Source organism: Mastomys coucha, chromosome X, assembly GCF_008632895.1.
Source record: "Mastomys coucha isolate ucsf_1 chromosome X, UCSF_Mcou_1, whole genome shotgun sequence".
Taxonomy (NCBI): domain Eukaryota; kingdom Metazoa; phylum Chordata; class Mammalia; order Rodentia; family Muridae; genus Mastomys; species Mastomys coucha.
The window spans coordinates 87,008,179-87,022,699 of NC_045030.1; the positions used below are offsets into that span (position 1 = coordinate 87,008,179).

At 35.7% G+C, this 14,521-nt stretch overlaps 1 protein-coding gene across 8 annotated transcripts in view; it reads left to right on the forward strand.

Annotated features, from left to right (window-relative positions):
- The window catches only part of Tab3 (TGF-beta activated kinase 1 (MAP3K7) binding protein 3), a 62,888-nt gene extending 48,593 nt beyond the window's left edge, over positions 1 to 14,295 (forward strand). For 7 of the 8 annotated variants that reach the window (XM_031364840.1, XM_031364842.1, XM_031364824.1 and 4 more), the window contains 4 exons: positions 974 to 1,067; positions 3,572 to 3,655; positions 7,509 to 7,610; positions 10,197 to 14,295. In XM_031364840.1, the coding sequence (XP_031220700.1) occupies positions 974 to 1,067; positions 3,572 to 3,655; positions 7,509 to 7,610; positions 10,197 to 10,351 (435 nt within the window). In that variant the 3' untranslated portion in view covers positions 10,352 to 14,295. Of the gene's footprint in view, positions 1 to 973; positions 1,068 to 3,571; positions 3,656 to 7,508; positions 7,611 to 10,196 lie in introns of those variants that run through there. The other variant, XM_031364844.1, reaches the window with a different exon arrangement.
- Positions 14,296 to 14,521: the final 226 nt, after the last annotated feature.

The window sequence follows — 14,521 nt, forward strand, 5'->3', positions numbered from 1 at the left end:
TCTTTGTCTCTGTCTCTGTCTGTCTGTGTGTGTCTGTTTGTCAGTCTTTCTCGCTATCTCTCTCTCCCCCCTCCACCCTTCTTCCTCCCTTCTTGCCTCTCCCTCATTCCTCCCTCTCTCTATTAGTAGGTAATTTAATGTTCTACTTTGTATAGTTGAAATTATCCTAGCAATTAAGCTAATACCTGGGCTATGTAGGAAATACTTCAGTATCCATACCATTAGAGTCCAGGCACAGAAATTGTAAAGAAATTAAGAATGGTATGGCAATTAAAGGCTCATCAGAAAAAGATGATTCCCTAATGATTGGAATGGGCTGGACAGACTAATGTAGAAGAAACAGGAGTGTATTGATGCCTGATATTTTTCTGTGTTAAAGTGTTTCTTTTGATCTAAAAAAGTAAATCTCTATAAATGTATATAACAAATTTGTGTAAGTTCTGGCTCTAACACTTATGAGCTTTATACCCTTAGGAAATTTAACCTCTCTGCTGTTTTCTCATTAGTAAATCCATGCAATGCTACTACCTTAAAGCTCCTTTTAGCAGAAAGAGTCAGAGAATTCTGGAAAACTTGGTACCCAAAGCTAAGTAAGCACTGACTTTTACCAGGTTAAAAAAGACTAAAATTATGAGCAGTGCTAATTTCAAAGGTTGATTGTTACACTTTCCCTTACACAAAAATATAAATAAGGTATTTTCTGTGCCCTGTTATTACAGTGAAGGTAGCTTTTATGATAGAACACAGTTCAGATTGTACCTGGCCACCATACATGGTATTTGTTACTATGTGGCCACATGAATGTCCTCAGTGTACTTTTGATTTCAAAAGCATACACAGACATGCTCTCTTATAGACAAGGCTGGATTCTTAGTTATACCCCATCAGATCAATTAACCTGAAAGACAGTTCTTAAATGTTGGGCTTGATAATGACTTTCCCACAATTGCTATTTTGGGTGCTTTCTTACTAGCCTGAGGAAATGACAAGATTGAGAAGCATGAACAGACAACTCCAGATAAATGTTGACTGTACACTGAAAGAAGTTGACCTCCTTCAATCTAGAGGTATAGACTTGATTATTTGGTAAACCGTAAATCATAGTGTCGTTTAAACTGCTTAGATGGCAATACTTTTGGGTTCATAGATTTAAGGACAGGTTTTATATAACTGTTGTAAGAATGGCTTTAAAGAGATTCCCATACTTCATGGATCAAAGTGGCAAAAAATAATGTTACTTTGGCAGTTTCATGATTTATCCTCATTATTTTATATTGTTACATTGCATTTTTATCATTGAATGTGAGTGTTTCATAAATTGATGAGTATTATTTCTAAGACACAGTTTATATTATATGATAGTCTTTGAAAATACTGTGACAGAAAGGGAGCCCAGAGTAGGATATCTGAGTTCTTGGTTTTAAAAGAAGTTCTGTATGTTACAGTAAAAGCTCTCTTCTCTTTAAGTTAGCCAGCTCTTCAAATTACAGAAGGACTTGCTTTCCCGTTTACTGCCGCTGCCATTGATTACATGCGCTGCATATGCTAGTTAGCTATGCTTCTGCAGATAAAATTAATATTTCATAACTAAAAAGAATTCATGAGAATGCTTCTCTTTTAAATACTGTCTTTGGCTTTTATAGAGAGTCAAACATAAAATGATAGGAACAGTAATTTAATTAGATTTGAATGAACACAAGTCGAAAGGGGAAGGCTTTGTAAGAAAGTGTCCTATCATGTGCTGCATTTGGAAGACACCAAAATGCAAAATTATAAATCAAGTCAGCAAACTAGGGCTCTACTGCTTGTTTTATTAAAAAAGAAAGTTTTAGCAAAACAGACATGCCCATTTGTTTACCTAGTATCTGTGGCTTCTTTGTGTTTCAAGGACAGAGTTGAATATTTGTAACAGATTTTATTGCAGGTCTGCAAAACCTCAGTTACTATCTGCTCTTTGACAGAAAGTTTGCTGACACTTGGCTTTAGGTTATCATGAACATGGTTTGTGTAAGACAATATGAAGTATCCTTGTTCAGCATCAAAATACAACTATTGAAGATGCAATGCAGTGATAGAATGTTTACATAGCATATACTATCCCTGTGGATTTCAGCCTCCAACACTTCCATAAGAAAAATAACTGCTATATTTATGTTACATTAAAGGTGATATGTAATTTTACTTAACAATCCTTTCTTTGAATCCACCTACTCCCAAACTTGAGTATTCTTAATTATGGCAGTTAAGAGAGCTTCTACAGTACTTTAAGAGTAGTGTATAATAACAATGTCAAACAGTGGAACTAAAGATACAGAACCATCAGAACATGAAAGTTGAGCTATCAAGCCAGGTTCTCATTTTCAAAAGCCCTATTACTCTTATGTAGCCTACTAGCTTTGTGCTAGTAGTGAAAGAATCACTATGCACAATACGCAGGGTATATCAACCACTGCTACTGTATTATTGCATCATTTTTTTTTTTTTAAAAAACTGATACAGTTTCTGGAGCAAAGTAAAAATCAATAATATTTGATTAGGATGATTAGAACATGAACTGTAACATATATGCAGCAGTTAATATGTCAAGTAGTATTGTGTCTTTCTGGAGCTATAAGAATTTTTTAAAATTCTCTTTAATGTAGCCTATGTGGCTGAAACTTTGGATAATAGGACCAATTAAGGTTTTCTAAAGTAGGAGCTGTGTTTTTTGATATGAATTGACCAAATGAAGTCTTTTTGTACTTAAGATTTAGAAATGCTTAAGGTGTCCAAATATTGTATTCTTTTTCTAAACTGTTTTTTGGCAGTAGGAGATGCACTTTCAAGTAGATGCAAATAAATCATTGCATGACTTGATGAAAAGCAGCTTAATATTTGATTCGTAGGAAGGAAATTTTTTATTAGGGGAAAAAAATCAATACTTAAAAACAGGAAACTCAGTACAATACAGCATCCTCTATATCCAAGCTCAGATAGATTTGGGCACAGCAGGCAGAGTCAAGGGTTGAAGGTAAGAATCAGAACCAGCACCTAATGCAATCTGACCTTGAAGAAGTCACAAGGTATATCACTTATATAGACATTAAATCAGAGAGTGAGCAGATCCAGAGAAAATTTTGTATCAGCAATTCTCAGAGCTTGTTTATTCTAAAATTTTCACAATATCATCATTGATAAGCCCACGGGGTTATGTAACATACACATTTGGTTTCTTCCTTAGATGGCTTTATGATAAACTTTGAAAAGAAGTGTCACACTCCTTCATATTTTTTTCATTAGACCAAACAGGTCCACTATTCCTTGTTTCCCATATGTTGAATCTTGCTTATAGATGCTAGCCTTACAGTTAGAAATATTCCTTTAGGTAATATACTGTAGATAAACAGTGTTCTACTGGTGTGCTTGGATCTTTTCTCACAACCATAAAGAAAAGAGGATAATAGTATAATGACATTTGAAACCCTAGAAAACATGTTCTTTTCCTACGTTTCATCAGTGTATTTTCTTTTTAAAAGATCAAATAACAAAAGAACAATTCCTAAATACCTGTGGTTTCCTCTTTTCTTTGTAGGAAACTTTGATCCAAAAGCCATGAATAATTTTTATGACCACATAGAACCTGGCCCAGTTGTACCACCGAAGCCATCTAAAAAAGGTGAGTAAAGGTCATAGTTCGAATACTGTAGAAGTTGAATAGATTTCTGAAGAAGTTTCTATTTGAACTGTTCACTAGAGTATGGTCCTCATAAAAAGTTGTCTATATTAATGTGACAATAGTAAAATAGTCCCCAAACTTTTTTACTAAACACTAAAAGTAATGTTAAAATTGTTGTAAGACATAATACTGATTTCTTTAACATAATAAAAACTATACTCCTAAAAGAAGATTGCTCTAGAACAATAAGGATGTTGAAAAATCCTCAGTAGACTTTGTAAGAATTCTTTTGCTGCTTGATAAACAGAATATAAGGTGGAGTGATAGGGACATGAGTGTTTTCTCATCAAAAGAAAAAAACAAGTCCTAAGTTGTCTTCAGTATCTTACAGTAAGTGATTGGATGTAGATTAATCACGCATTTTCACCCATATATCTACAGGCCTTATTGTTTTATATTCTCAATATACAACTAATATTTAAAGTTCATATTTTAATCCTTTTTTATTAAATAATTCAAGAAAGTTTGGTTATGAAGACATATTGAATAGTAGAGAGTGCATAAATTCTAGTTCATTTATAGATGGCAGCTTAGGAGCTGGTCTCTTTATTGTTTTATACTACCGTGGGTGTTTCCTCTGACCTACATTTGAAATAGTGTAGTGATTTCTAAAAATGACTCAAAACGAATTTTAGTGGATGACTGCCAAGTACTAAATTTGGCACTGTGGCAATGTTATATGTAGTTTCAAGCTGAAAGCCTCTGGATTATATATCATTGATCACTTTAGCCTTTTAAGTTCATAAAATATGCATCCTTAAACTTGATTTTGCCTCAGTACCTTCTAAGGTGATTTTTCTTACAGATAGCCTAGCAGATGAGCTACAGTTAAATGACTCAGGGCTGGCATAAAATAATTGACTAAATTCGTTAGAAATGACCAAAAATCTGAGCAGTCCACCACATGTAAAATCTTGAAATTTGTTGAATGGTGGCATCTCTAAGGAGCTAGATACAAAGCCATAACTTTCCCTGTTCAAGGACAATGAACTATTGTCTTAGTACTAGGAATGAGGCTAGGCATTTAAGTCTACTAAGATGATCCTTAACTGAGTCTTTCTGGCCCTTAATTGTTATATACTTTGAAGGAAATTTGATGTTTGTTTTGGTGGTGGAATTTTATAACAAAGTAGAAAAAAGTGAAACTAAATTAGTAAACTTCCAGATAGACTGATCTACAGAGAGGAAAAAAATACAAGATACCATGAATAGAAATAAAAGATAGGGGGCTGGTAAGATGGCTCAGCGGGTAAGAGCGCCGACTGCTCTACAGAAGGTCCTGAGTTCAAATCCCAGCAACCACATGTTGGCTCACAACCACCCGCAATGAGATCTGATGCCCTCTTCTGGTGTGTCTGAAGACAGCTACAGTGTACTTAATAATAAATAAATCTTTAAAAAAAAGTTTAATAAAAAAAAAAATAAAAGATCCATTAAAAATGGTAATGAAAGCATGTGATTAATAGCTTCGGGCCAGTAAACTGTGCAACCTAAATAAGCACATTTCTTGAAAAATGGAAGTATAAAAGGCCAGATTTTTGAAATAGGTGAAAGAGGAAATGTTCATATTATATTAAAACTGAGTGAATCCTAACTCCCCTGCCCCTGTTTGCTACATTCTCCAGCCAAGTAATGTATTTGCTAATGTTAATGGACCTATCACCCCTCTGTATCCAAAGCCCAATTCATCTTAGGGTTCATTGTTGGATTTCATCTGAAGCTAGCAGAGCCTGATTCTAAAACCTTACCCATAAAGATACCATCAACCCATTCCTACAAAAGGAAAACTGACAAATGCATGTAAAGGGCTCTGCTCCTTGGCCAGTTTACTACAAATGGAACTCACTAATGGTGGGGAATCCGTGTAGTCATAATGGGTCCAATTTTCAGCAACTTCTTAAATAGTTAACAAATGCACAATTGTGGATAAATGTATAATCCTATTATCACTCTTGTCCCAAGGAATTTATACACTACATGTAAAGTCCTACCTACCCTTTTGAATAAGTTTCTGCTTTAAACATTTAGTTGAGATGAGCTTAAAGTATATCTTGCATATTATTGGTGAGAGTATAAAATGGTACTGTTATTTGCCAAGTAATTTTAAGCCTTTAATCACAGATTAGTAAAAAGCTTTTCAGTTTGAAGTCAAATATATTTTCTGTTACGCACTTTATTCCATTTTGAAGATGGTCTTATCAACTCTATGCTAGCTACTAGGTTTACAGATAAACACCACCATACCCAGCATCATTTTTCTGAAAACACTTCTAAAATTAGTGCCTATTGGCTTGCAATACTGTTTGCTTAAAAACAAAATAGTAAACTGCTTATATGCTAGAAATCTAAGTAGACTCTATAATATTATCTGAGTGATGAGTGGGCTAGAGAATTAGAGGACAAAGGAAGAGAACTAACAGAAACCTTTGGGATTGGCATGTGCAGTTAATAAGCAACATAAGTCTTCGGGTAACTCAGAATTCTCCTGTACCCTCATTGCAAGAACAGTGAATGACCTAGGTGTCATAGGACCTGAGCAGTGGCCTAGCTCACTGTCTTCATATCTAATCTGTGTACCACAGAGAGGGGATCTGTTCAAATCCTGACCTTTGTACTTTCCAAGATGTTTGTTAGTGAAATGAAGGCATGTGCCTTTCAAGTCTAAGACAGAGCTTCACCATTTTCTTTGCAACCTAAGGAAACAATTACTCTGCTCTTACTTATTCTGCTAAATAGAATTCTAGCTAAGTGCTTAACCACCATTGTTAGAATTCTGGAGCAGTGCTTTCTAAAGGTGGATTTTACTGAGGGATTACATACAGAATCAAGACTGATTAGAGCTGGGTGGTGGTGGCGCACGCCTTTAATCCCAGCACTTGGGAGGCAGAGGCAGGTGGATTTCTGAGTTCAAGGCCAGCCTGGTCTACAGAGTGAGTTCCAGGACAGCCAGGGCTACACAGAGAAACCCTGTCTAGAAAAAACAAAAACAAAAAACAAAAACAAAGACTGATTAGAAAATACAACGTCTTTCTTTTGCTCTTTAAGGTAAACAATGTGTAGTGTGCTAATCGTCATTGTTATCTAGTACAAGGATTGCTCACTAATAAATTGTAAATTCATAACATATAGGAACAGTATTCTTGCACAAAGTTGAGATCCCTGAAATGAGTTGGGAGCCCATGTTTATTGGTTTATTGTATTATTTTGAGTTGCTTCCATTTTTCAAGAAGTAATCTTTTCTGTGCATTACAGTGTGTTCTCTGCCTCCTAAATGCTGGGATTACAACAGTGTACTACTGTAGCTGTCACTGTTGTCTTTGTTGTCTTCTTCCTTCCTCCTCTTCTTCTTCCTTCTTCTTCCTTCTTATTTCTTCCACCTTCTTTCTTTCTTCATCTTTTTATTTTTATTTTTTGGTCCTTTGAGACAGGTTCCCACATAACCCAGGCAGACAACTTTTATGTATAGTTTATTTTTAGACAATACATTTTTACTGAGTGGTTTAATCAAAACTAAAGTATAGCTTGCCTTCATATTTCCATTTAGTTGCTGTCACTTAGTTTTTACTCCAAGTATATTTTTCTGCCGTGACTTAGTATTTGGAACAAATGTTTTGTGTAGCTTGTAAAGAAGCATTATGTTTACATTTAACCTCAGAAGCAAATGAAAGGTCATATGAAGGTAGGAAAGGTAAATTCTCTCAGCTGAGTGAGTAGCAGGAACAGTCCTTGTGAGCCCCCTCTTCCTGACAAATGATCTTGCCCCCTCTCAGTACCTTTGGCTTTTCTTCTGCAGATTCCTCAGACACCTGTGCAATTGAGAGAAAAGCCCGAAGAATTAGTGTGACTTCCAAAGCGCCAGTAGATATCCATGAATCCCAGGCAGCAGCTGCAGACGGTTTGTATTTCTGTTTGTATTTATGTATTATGTATTTTGTATTGTATTTATGGAGTGTGTTAACCTATACAAGTTATCATAACTAGAACATGCCTTCAGGTTTCCCTTTGAAAATTACAATTCATGTGCATAATGCTCAATGTTTAGTAGATCCTTGGTGCTTGCTAAAAATTGTTTTAAAAGATATTTTTCTTAATTTCTGTATGCTTTATATGCATACCTTGATTTGCATATAGCCACATCTGAACACCTTATTGAAGAGGCCAGCTCTCTAGAAATAGTATATAGAAAGCAAGACAAAATAATTTTCAAATGAGTTCCAATTTCTGGATTTGATAAAGCTTCTCATACAAATGTCTAATGCTTCTTCAGCTTTGTATGCTGCCATCCAATTGAAAGCAGGTCAAAAAATATTAATATATGTTATATTTGATTACTTTTATACTACCCATAATAGATGCTAAATCACCCATAATTTGCAAATGAAAAGGCAACATTATAAGAAGAAGCAATATGCATGGAAGTACCTTGTACATGTTTTCCTTTACCCTTAGAATATGTTTGGAAAAGTAACATTTTCATTTACCATTAAAACCCTTTCTATTTACTACTTTTAGTTGTATGCCTTTCGAGCACTTTTTGTCTTTTATATGATAAATACTATGCAAGCAATATTGATTAAGGTATTTGTGAAGCTTTTCATTTTTATGAAAATATAAATTATTATATAACTAGAAACCTACTTTAGAACTTTATTCAGTTTTTAGTGTATATGCTACAAAATAGTATTTCCTACACTCCCTTTGATCTGGATAGAAATACTCCCCTCTGAATAAATATTTTCTACAAGAGAGTCTGCAAACTGCTTTTAAGTATGCTGTAAAAAAAGATTGTTCATGCAAATCAAAGTAAACATTCTAAAATAGTGCTTTGAAATGAGTTGGATAGATTTTTATGCTGACAAAGTTTTTTAGTCAGTTACCTCATAGTGATTTATGACTTCAAATTAAGTCAGCGTGATACTTAACAGGGAAGAGAGTCACCAATAAGAGTCATCAGATAGACTGAGTTTATAAGGCTCAATGAGGCTTGTTAGTTATTTACATTGTTTTGAAACCTTTTGTCTACAAATTACATTTGAAATTGACATAATTAACAACTAACAGTTTTGATTTGTTAATCTTTTTCACTCTGATACTATTTATGGGATAAAAAAAAATCAACTGTCCTAAGGGTAAAATTGTGAATTTTGGAGCCTATCTATAAAAAAACTCTATAGCAATAATTTATATCTAGTAAGATGGTTAAAGGTGGCAACTGAAACATGTCCAGCTCCTGTTTGTGGTTACAGGAACCTACCTAGAGAACACTGGAAACCCTTCTACCCAGTGAGCTTTCTTCTGAATAGGGACTCTTCCAACAAAGCAGAATTGCCAGATGAATTCTTCGAGTATAGCCCTTTTAAGCCTAAGGTCAGAGAGAATTAAGACCTAACAGGAATACAGGTTTTGAGTTTTTATTTCCATTTTCTTTCTTTCTTTTTTTGTTTTTTAAGATTTTTCTTTTATGTGTATGAGTACACTGTAGCTGTTCAGATGGCCGTGAGCCATCTTGTGGCTGCTGGGAATTGAACTCAGGACTGGCCCATGCGCTCTGGCGTTATACAATGTAGCTGTCTTCAGACGCACCAGAAGAAGGCGTCAGATCTCATTATGGGTGGTTGATCTAATTACAAGTGGTTGTGAGCCACCATGTGGTTGCTGGTATCCGAACTCAGGACCTTCAGAAGAGCAGTCAGTGCTCTTACCCACTGAGCCATCTCACCAGCCTGAGGTTTGCTTTCTTGAACTGCTAGTTTGATGTACCTGGTAACACAGACCTAACTCTACAATTTACATTTCACTCTTTTTTGTAAACTGGGTTTTGATATTGCCTGGTATAGGCATTTTTCAAAAAGTAATATGCACTACTTTTTTTGGCAAGAGGGAATAATTCTGAGGACAAAAGAAATGTATATAGAATGACTCTTTGCTCTATAAATAGCTATAGAGTCTTCTTTTTTTCACTCTTCTGGGAACAACTTTGTCTTGAATTTTAAGTGCCATTGATGAAGCATTAATATAAAACACACGTGTATTCCTGGAAGCAGATGTCCCATGGAAGAAGATATCCATTCACTAGTCTATGGCATAGAGGAAAGTCAAAGAGAAAGAGAGAGAGAGTTCTCTGATTATGCTGTCACATATTTCTCAGTGTTTTCCCCCTATTTGGCTGGAATATAGCTTAATTATCTATTTTTTGATTGGTAATGAACTAGAAAGGCCACCTATTCTGGACTTCTCCAGAACCTCTTCTTAGAGCACAGAAATCAGTGTGTTTAGAACAAAGTGGAGCGTGTATGTATCTTCTGTGCATCTATGGTTTTCCAGTGGTATGGTTACTAATTAGCTTACTCAAGTGGTTAAGATAGGAAGTGCTTCCTTTTGTTTTGTGGTAGTTTGTCATTTCAGTTTTGGTCAGTTAGGGTTTTGCTTGGAGAAACAGTTTGATCTAGCTTCCTTTCTTGTATATCCTCTCTTTCCCCAGAACATTTAAGTATCTGCAGACAGAGTCCTCGGATACAACCTCAACCCCGAGATGAGGATTATGAAGGGGCTCCATGGAATTGTGACAGCTGTACCTTTCTCAACCACCCTGCACTAAATCGTTGTGAGCAGTGTGAAATGCCACGGTACACTTGAATTTGAAGAATTGACACCAGGTTGAGAGTGAAACTTTGAGCACTCACCAAAAGAAAAGGAAACTTTGGGATTGTGTTCATCTGCCCAGCCTTTTCATTTTCTGATTGCACAGGGGGATGTGGGGGAGTGGTGCCCTGGCCACTGGCTCATGAAAGGAAAAATGGAGAGGTCTTTCTTTTTTCCTTTCTTAACTCATTACAGAGTGAGAGGTAGAAGGGGATACTTGAATTCACTCCTGCAAGAATGTACACAGAGATGTTAAGGGCTCTTCTGTGGAATCCCAATTGTTACAGTTACTGCTGAGTGGCTCTTCATTTCTAAAGGTGAACTTTGGATTATGGTAGGACATGTTACAGTTTATGCAAACTGTGAATTCCAGAGCAGACTTACTTGGTCACAGCTCTCTGGAAACCAAGGCTCCCTGTGCCTCTTCCTGCTGCTTCCTGTGAAGAGATGGACAGGAAAAAGCACCCAGGATATGCTTTATTTTCTTTTTTGCAAAATAATGAGTTTATTTGTAATTGCTGCTTTTTTCAGGGGTAATTTCAAACACACATTCATACGCAAACAGGATACTTTAAAATGTGATTTGTAGTAGTCAGGAATTAGGCATATCATGCCCATTGTGAGGAAGTACAATCAGAGGTAGTATTATCTCTTTTGCTTGAACAATGTTTCATCAAGCTGCGTTGACACTGGTAACTAAGACCTACTTATGCCACATAAATTATTGTATATTTTCTTAGGTTATTGATTTTGAAAGTAATGAAGTATGGTTTTATAAAATGTCATTCTCATAAAACCATGCTTTGCCAGTAGCACACTGAATGTATGCCAAATGCAAGTCCATTCCAAAACCATTGGAAATCCTAAGCTCAGTTGTGGTTCTTAAGAAATGCTTGCAGTATACAGGGCCACTTCTGGTTTGTAATGAATACATGATGTTTACAGCACAGAAAATACTTTGTGCCGTAGTCCTAATTTAGCTAAAAAAAAAATTCAATATGAGCTATTTATTTGCACATGTGTTAACTAGCCAATGAGAGGGAAAGTGAAATTGGCCAACATCATAAAGTTGCATTAATGAAGGACTGAGACAAGACTACTCAAGAAATACCATTGGGCTGGGGATATAGCTCAGTGGAAGCACGGTAGCCTGGCATTAACAAGGTGCTATTGGTTGAAAAGAAAAAAAACTACTGTCAAAAGAATGATGTATACAGGGAGTTTGAATCTTTTTGAGTTGAATAGACAGATCATACTGAATTTCAGCAGTTCAGGGAATACTAAAGCACTACTTATAAAACAATGCAGATGTGGAGACACTGAAAAAGATAATAAATCAGGCCACTTGCTGTGATGTATAATGAGAAAATTAATAATAGTATATTTAAGTAGGTTCTTTGCCTTAAATTTCCTTCTTGGCTCAGAATTGGATTTTGGAATTTCTCCCTATTTTGGTGAACATAGATAGCAATAAAGTTGCTAGGTTTCTCCATCCTGAAGAATTTCACCTGAGGTCATAACCTTAGGAATACTAGGTCTGTCCCCAACTCCTGTATACACAGCCACTTTGTACTGTCACTGTATTCTCATTTAGCAGTAATCTCTGCCAGACCTGGAAAAACAAGCTGCACTCATAGCATATTGAAACCAAAGGCATAGTTCATTATAGTTTTCTATCAGTCATAATCTTCTACATCACATCTAGCCTTCATATGTGGAGAATGCCCCAAATACATCCATTTGTCTCAAGAAGAGCATGATTATGTAATTATCTCTCACACAACTGTGGCAAAACTGTGAAAATCATAATGGTGGGAAAACACACAGGCACAAACCCATGGACTTGGAAAGAGTCAAAGGCTTGTAACATGGGTTTCCTGTCAATCTCTAGAAGCAGTCTTGCAGTCCTACTGTTGTTTAAGGTGCCCTTGCCTTTGTGTAGTTTTTTTTGTCTCCCTTAGAGATGGACAACTCCACTTGCTGTTATGAGACAAGTTAGGAGGAACATATACACTACTTGATATATCTAACTAAAGGTGTCCAAGTGTTCATAGTAAGATGCTGAAATACCGACAGCATGACACTTGTCAGTTGACCATGAAAGGAGCATGTGTGAAAAGTCTGATGCTTTATTAAAACCATGTAGTTGATATTAAAACTATTGCATGAAAACTCACCAAGGTCAATAAGCTGTTAACATACAGTAGGTGCATGGTTTCAGGCCTTTGATGATGTATCTAGTCAATCATCGCTTTCACCTGCCGGGAAAAATGAGGCACCAGTTCATTTGCTTGGTGTGGAAGTTAGGTATGAGACATCAGGGGAACTTTAAGAAAGCTTTGTATGTGTTAAGTTTTAAATGCCCACATAAATTGTATTCAGTTCCAGAAAATGAACAAAACAATGTGACACTGGTGAACGTGACATTCATATATCATATATATATATATATACCATATATGGACTACTCCTTATCTATGACCACTTTGATTAAGAATTCATTGAACTCTCCAGGTGGTTTTGTTTCTTTTTTCCAGAATGTTCTCCTGCTCAGATTGGCATCCATAAGCAGGTGGCATATGGTAGTACTAGGGTAGAACCTGGTGGATACTGCTATGGAGGTGTCCATACCCTTTGGGTCAGTTAGTGCACTCTTATCTTCGTGTGAGAGACTTGCTTTCTGAAACTGCTAGTTTGGTGTACCTGGTAAGGCAGACCTGACTCTACATTTTACATTTCACTCTTTCTGTAAACTGGGTTTTTAGAAAGCATGTTAGCCATTGTGTTAAAAGAACATTGTCCCCTTAAAATTTGGAGGCCTTAAAGTTTAAAGTGGAAAGAAAGGAGCCACAAACTTCTAAGGATTGTAAGATGTTTGGATTGGTTCTGATCTAGTTTGGGAAACAGTGGAGGCAGGGGATATTAAAGAAACAAAAGAAATACATTGTACAAATATGTAGTTTTAGTGCAGGTTAATGATGGTGGAGGAAAGTGTTGCTAATTTGTTTATTTCCCAGGATAAAATGGGAAGTGTGATATGCAGTTTAGTTTTTAAGGAGCTGGTCTCAATTTTAGTACTTTTTAATTATAAAATAAATCAATGTTTCCTTAAATTTTGTCATTGGTTTGTCACAATTATCTAGGGGTTCATATCCAACTCTCTGTGCAACTCAATTTTATATAGTCTTTTGAAAAAGTAATTGTTTATGTATTTCTGACACTATGAAGAGAAAGAATATGAGGCATAGAACTGTCTTTTGGAAATATTGATGATGTATCCTGGACTGTGAAGATGTCCCTCTAAGATGAAAAATGGAATTATTTTACTATTGTATCATTGTTAGACCTTGAGTGAATCCATGTTGCAGTGTGTGTCTGTATATTTGTAGACAATGGGAAACGCAATTGAAATGTTAGTATAAAAGCTTCAAATTGGGCACTGCCTGTGTTACAGCACTACTGTATCTTTGTTGAAAGAATTAACAGTATTTCCCTGTTGTGAAAGTTAATTCTGATGTTTCACATTCACCAGCTTTTTTTTGGTAGTATTTGCATCCCCAAATACTTAGTACAAGTAGAATTGTGCATGGCTTGGGCATTCAAAGATAACCGAGTGATGAGTCAGTGAAAAAAGCCATGAAAAGTTGCTTCGAGACTGAACAGTTCTGAGTTATTTATAACAGCACCCATTGTCCATGTTTCTTTCCCTACTGTAAAAGAATTGATCAGTTTCTTCATTAAAGCAGCAAGAAATTAATTAAATCTTGTATATACCATGTCTCTTAGATTTCTGTGTATGTTGTGAAGGACATTATTTTGAGAAGAAACTGTACAAAGGCATATTAAAAGGCTATGCATGCACCGTACCTCCAAGCAGTACATATTCAGAAAGTCAAAGATTCCTGCAAAATAAATTAATAAACTAAAAACAAGCTCTATATTCTGCATCTTTTCTGTGAACTAACTCTGATTCTAAACACACAAGTTTCTACATTGCAAGAGCTAATTGGTACATTTCCCTTATTTTAGAGCATTCAGTAGCTTTAGATGTGAAGTGAGTAATCTTATTAGGTACCCATTAACCATGACTTGAAAGTTTGGTCAAAGTGCGGATACATAAGTTTTGTAGAAAGCTTAGAAAATGATAGAAACTCAAATGCTTCA